Source organism: Solanum pennellii, chromosome 9 (genome assembly GCF_001406875.1).
Source record: "Solanum pennellii chromosome 9, SPENNV200".
Lineage (NCBI taxonomy): Eukaryota > Viridiplantae > Streptophyta > Magnoliopsida > Solanales > Solanaceae > Solanum > Solanum pennellii.
This window is the reverse complement of record NC_028645.1, coordinates 56,213,098-56,216,038: the sequence shown is the minus strand read 5'-3', so window position 1 is coordinate 56,216,038 and position 2,941 is coordinate 56,213,098. Positions and strand designations below refer to the sequence as shown.

The 2,941-nt window shown below is 32.0% G+C and overlaps 1 protein-coding gene across 1 annotated transcript; it reads right to left on the bottom strand.

The window, feature by feature from the left end:
* Positions 1–1,057: 1,057 nt before the first annotated feature.
* On the bottom strand, positions 1,058–2,305 carry LOC107030835 (uncharacterized protein At2g29880-like). The gene is made up of 2 exons (XM_015232072.2): positions 1,988–2,305; positions 1,058–1,714 (listed from the first exon to the last, which is right to left on the bottom strand). The coding sequence occupies exons 1-2, from the start codon at positions 2,303–2,305 to the stop codon at positions 1,226–1,228; spliced, it is 807 nt and encodes a 268-aa protein (XP_015087558.2). The 3' UTR covers positions 1,058–1,225.
* Between the last annotated feature and the right edge of the window lie 636 nt (positions 2,306–2,941).

Here is a 2,941-nt window from a genome sequence, read left to right as displayed (position 1 = left end):
ACCCCAAAAATAATAATTTTGATTTTAAAAAATAATTTCAATGTCATAAATTATTTTTTACTCTAGTAAAAATAAAAGATGTCTCTGAAAAAACATTTTTCATTCATAAATCAAACACTAAAAATCATATTCGAAAAGTATTTTCTACTCACCAACCAAACATGAAAAAATAAGTCCAAAATCTACTTGTTTTCCAGGAAATCATTTTCTAAGAAAACATTTTCCTCCATACCAAACACACCCTAGATGTTTACATGAATACAATAGATGCATGCTACATGTTTAAATTTATAATTTATTTTACTTAATTTTAATTAATTAACATAAATTTTACTTTATAAATCACATTATAATAAAAATTTTATTAAATTAACTTAAACACTAGGGGTGTGTTTGGTATGAAGGAAAATGTTTTCTATGGAAAATGTTTTCTAGGAAAACAAGTTGATTTCTAACTTGTTTTCCTATGTTTGGTTAGTGAGTGGAAAACATTTTCCGGAAAACAATTTCTAGTGTTTGGTTGGTGAATGAGGAATTCTTTTAGGAAAATAATTTTCTATGCTCTTTCACCCCCAACTCCCTCCCCACTAGATCTTGATATTTTTCTATTATTTCTACACAAACTATCAAATACTAATACTTTAAAATAAGATCTCTAATTTTGCAATGAATATAAGATATTTTATGTATCGATCTGTCGTTTTAATAAAAAAAAAAACTTGAAAATAGCGTACCATACATTAGTAGATGCTTTTAGCTAACACTATACTATACAGACCAATAAATTAAAGGCGAGCAGAATTGCTCATCTCTGTACACCACACACATATTGTGCACAATTGCTCACATTATTGTGCACAATAATTGCTCATCTCTGTACACCACACACATTATTGTGCACAATTGTTCATCTCTGTACCATAAGCCTTAGGTACCGTACCATAAGCCTTGAAGTTTTTCACATTATTGTGCACAATTTTTCATCTCTGTACACCACACACATATCAAACAGTAAGTTGTACAAACATATCATAATAATATAATTGTGAATACTTAGTTCAATAACACCATTAAATCAACAAACTAACAATTTGTAAACATGTAAAACAACTTTGTCTCAAGCACACAAATCAAATTCAAGCAAAAAGATATCAAGTCCTCTAATAATAGTAGTACTATATAGAGTTATGTTCTTCCTATTCACTTATATATTCTATTTATGTAGTCACTTGAATCTTTCCAACCAAACCTTACGAAGATTTTGATTTTTAGCCATGAATCCCTTAGTTAAAGTATCACTTTGTACCAAATAGTCAAAAGCATCCCCTAAGAACTCTTCCCCATAACCTTCAATTGCCATAACTTCTTCATACAAAACTGTCACATCTAATCGGCTATCAGCTATCTTACTTATTGCTGCTGCCACTTCTCCAAGTTTTGTTGAAATATCACCGACCACACCTTGCACATTAGAAGGACGATTTCTTTTACGACTTGACTTGACTTGAGAAGTTTCACTCGCATCTTGCACTCCATTCTCCTTAGACGGTCCTTCAATCTCATCTTCAATACCTTTCTCTAAACTACAATCCAAGCCTATATCTTCAAACGACTTAGCACAATCACCCCTAGCTCGATCATTCCCACAAACAAGAGACATTTCTTCAAACATATCAATCTTCTTGTTGATGAACTTATCATGACTAGGATGCGCCTACAATATAAATGACAAAAACATGGTATTAAACAAGAGACATCAACATAAAACACAATTGTAACATAAACTTCATGAAATGGCAAAATATAGAACTAAAACACCCCCTCTCTCTTTTCTTCTTTTCCTATAAAACTAAAGCCTCAACTATTTAATTTCTCACAAACAAAAAAACAGAGTTCAAGTCAAAATTAATAGCTAAGATATTTCATGAATATCTTGAATATTCATAGAGTTGCATAAACGACGTCAATACTGATACAACAACATTACCTGAATATGCATTGCATACACTCTGGGACTAGCAGTAATCATCTTCAAGTTGTCATCCCATCCAAGACCACTTTTGTTTAGTAAAGTTTGCACTATATTCCATGTGCTTCTTAGCGTTTTGAGATGATTCTCCACATGCTTTAGAGAACAGTCCATTCCTAATTGTTCATTAATGGCATTCGAAACACGATTGAATGAGATAACCTTAAACTGATTGGTTGATTTATTTCTCTGCTTCACTTCATCCGCTAAGATCTCCAACATCAAATATTCCATTGGCTTTGACCACCTAAACTGCTTCTCTCCTTTTTTTCCCATTATTTGCTGTTACAGAAAACATTCAAACATAAGAAAGACTCCCCCACTCTCCAAGTTGAGGCTTTTGTTTAAAAATCTGATTCAAACAGCCACTTTTAAACTAGACATTAACTTTTTTCATGTGAGAAAAGTAATATCACAATATAGGCAGTCACTCATATAACATTCATAAGAAAGTTTACTTTCGTACTTCCAACATAATGAACAAGTAGACACTACAAAAACATATTACTCCCAATCTAATCCCATAACTGTTAAAACAAATGACTCTTTGACAACAACAGAAGCAAACAATAATGCAAAGAAATCTATGTCTTCTACTATAGCCAATGGTAAAGTAAACAACAACAGTGTTAGAAAAAAACATTAAGATACAGTTCACAAAATCAGGCCATCTAATAATTAAATCAGGAACTTTGACTTGATAGTTATACCTACTCTTTAAGAACATCTAATTCCTCCTCCTATCATAATCGGTAAACATGGCATGAGCAATGGAATCTCTTTTCGACGACCATTCTCTAGCTTCTTCACGCCTCTCTCTTTGGGTTTGATAGCTTTGACTCCCTTGAGAGCTTTGAGTAATTTGAACATTTTGAGGTTGAACTAGTGGTTCCACATCTACTTCTTGAATTA

Coding starts and splice junctions, on each gene's coding strand:
- LOC107030835 (XM_015232072.2), bottom strand. CDS start 2,305: ATGGGAAAAAAAGGAGAGAAGCAGTTTAGGTGGTCAAAGCCAATGGAA. Junction 1,715..1,987: donor TGTATGCAATGCATATTCAG/GTAATGTTGTTG, acceptor TTTATATTGTAG/GCGCATCCTAGTCATGATAA.